At 38.4% G+C, this 2,336-nt stretch overlaps 1 protein-coding gene across 3 annotated transcripts in view; it reads left to right on the top strand.

Moving 5' to 3' along the window:
• The window catches only part of LOC114854179 (protein ECT2-like), a 16,957-nt gene extending 14,621 nt beyond the window's left edge, over positions 1 to 2,336 (top strand). Inside the window, exons 11-14 of one of the 3 annotated variants that reach the window (XM_029148347.3) lie at positions 1 to 8; positions 838 to 1,063; positions 1,202 to 1,384; positions 1,821 to 2,335. The exon at positions 1 to 8 is cut by the window's left edge and continues 55 nt beyond it. In XM_029148347.3, the coding sequence (XP_029004180.2) occupies positions 1 to 8; positions 838 to 1,063; positions 1,202 to 1,384; positions 1,821 to 2,041 (638 nt within the window). In that variant the 3' untranslated portion in view covers positions 2,042 to 2,335. Of the gene's footprint in view, positions 9 to 837; positions 1,064 to 1,201; positions 1,385 to 1,820 lie in introns of all 3 variants that reach the window. The other 2 variants (XM_029148348.3, XM_041070496.2) reach the window with 2 other exon arrangements.

Here is a 2,336-nt window from a genome sequence, read left to right as displayed (position 1 = left end):
ACGAAAAGGTGAGAAAAAAGTAACAGAAAAAATGTAATAACTGGTCCAAATAAATTTAGAAATTATTTAAAATAAAATCAGATGCATAGCAGTATTTAACAGTGATGAGTTGTTATGTTTAATGTTTGCATTACTTTCATTTTATTAAGTATTTCTTTCTTGGTGTTTTATGTCCAACATGTGTAACTCTTAATGCCTTCATGCATTTAAATAAAACCTTATTAGCGGAAGTGCCACAGATATTTGCTTCCAAAATGTACATATGTAAAGCGCAGTCCTATAACCTATCAGCAATTTTCATTTGCAGAATTTCTACTTGACTAGTTTTGCAGCTTCTGATAGTTTTAATTTCTTTTGAGCTACTGGGAAAGGTAAAAATGCGTCCTCTCTAGGCTTTTAGTAACTCTTCTTCACTTTTGCCCGTAGAGATTCTATCAATTGTATATATGGGGTAAGGGATGTGCACTTGTACAGTTTTTTTTTTCTTGAAGGCACTATTGTTGTTGTAGTGGACAGAGTACTCTTAATCCTCCCTAGTTTCTGACCTTTTTGCACCTGGCCAGTCGCTCTTTTAAAGTGGGCATTGTTGTATATTTCAGGTTGAGGTCAGGAAAGTTATTGCTGCTTTTGAAAATGTGTAAATTGAGGTTCTGCCACTGGCTGGCATTTTCTGCAACTGCTGTATTTTAAGATGAGTGCCACATTAGCCTGCTGCTTCTCTTTGTACATCTTACTCCTATAGCTTTTAATTTATCCATTTTTATTTCTAACCATATATTAAAAAACATTACAGTATTATTTTTGTTTTATTTTCTTAATGTCTCATTGTACCTTTAGAATGACAGCCCAGCCATGAAGAAGGCAGTGTCTCTTCTGTCCCTCACCACCCCCAACAGTAACCGCAAACGTCGCCGTCTGAGGGACACACTAGCTCAGCTCACTAAAGAAACTGAGATTTCCCCGTTTCCTCCACCACGTAAAAGGCAGTCAGCAGAGCACTCTATGTCAATAGCTTCTTTGCTTGACATCTCCAACACCCCTGATACATGCAAGGTTTTCACAGGTAAGAGAATACTATAGTAGTGGAGAACACTTACTTACTCTAGCCTCCCCCCTCAGTAATCTCTCTTTTATGTTGGATTTACTGATGATTGGTTGTTAATTTCAGTAGCTTACAACCTAAAGCCATTGTCGATTGCAGAATGTAATATAGGAAAGAGTTCAGTCAGCAGTGGAGAGAATTCTGTGACCAGGAATAGGCTGAGTAGAAGGACTTCCAGAGAAAGGAGGGTTAAGACAAAGGGGGAAATTTGGAGGAAAAGGTCCTGTTTGAGTGCAAGAGCCTTTCAACAAGGAGAGGCGCATCAGGAAGGAACATCTGCAGGTCAGGTTTTGTTTCTAGAGTAAGACTGCGACTGTGTGTAATATTGTAAAGAATTAACAGATTTTCTTCCGTGTTCCAGTGGTTGGCACATACTTTTACTTCGCATTGGCCAAGGCCTTTATGATGTCACTAAAATCTATTCAGCTGTGAGACATTTCATCAGTATTTTAAGACAATGTGTTTAACATCGAGCATAATAACAGCAGCAGAAATCTAATTTGGAATTTCTTTTACAGTAAATGGGCAGAGTAATGATTGTGTTTTACTTTGGGTGCTATCTGTTTCTATTATAGAAGCTTGTATCTCTCCTAAATAGTGGCAAAGCCCTAAAAGTTTAGTACTTTCTGCTAATTTCTAAAAGGTTAATAGAGGCCTTGCAGTTAATAACACAGTATTAATACATTTGTTTTTATTTTTCCTGCTCTTATTCCTCCAGAGAGTTCAAAGCCATCCAAGAGTTCAACTCCAGTTCTCTCCAAGCAGTCAGCCAGGTGGCAGGTTTCAAAGGAACTCTACCAGACTGAGAGCAACTATGTGGACATCTTAAACACCATCCTCCAGGTATTCATGTGTGTCTTTGCTCAAACAATGAGGAGAGTTTTTGTACTCTCTCAAGGGTCAGCCAGCCAATCAGTCCTGACAGCAGTTTCATGCTAAGCTATAGTTACTAAAGGTGTGCATAAAGAGGAAAATTACCTTCTGTGACTACTCTTATGTCTTATGCCTCCCCTCCACCCCCACCGGGGTGAGGTCCAGTTCTTGCACTTCATGACTTTGATGAACACCTAGTCATGAACCTTCAGCGATCCCTCCTGTGGGCAAGGCACATCTTGAAAAGCATTTTCAGAAAAACATTTCTTGTGATGTTTTAACACTTTTGACATTATGAAAGAATTGGAAGGGTTGTATAAATTTAAAAATTGTACTGATTTGCACAGAGGAGATTATTACA

The sequence above is a fragment of the Betta splendens genome, chromosome 4 (assembly GCF_900634795.4).
Source record: "Betta splendens chromosome 4, fBetSpl5.4, whole genome shotgun sequence".
In the NCBI taxonomy this organism is placed as follows: Eukaryota; Metazoa; Chordata; class Actinopteri; order Anabantiformes; family Osphronemidae; genus Betta; species Betta splendens.
Note: the sequence above shows the minus strand (reverse complement) of the source record. Positions and strands in the feature narration are given on the sequence as shown.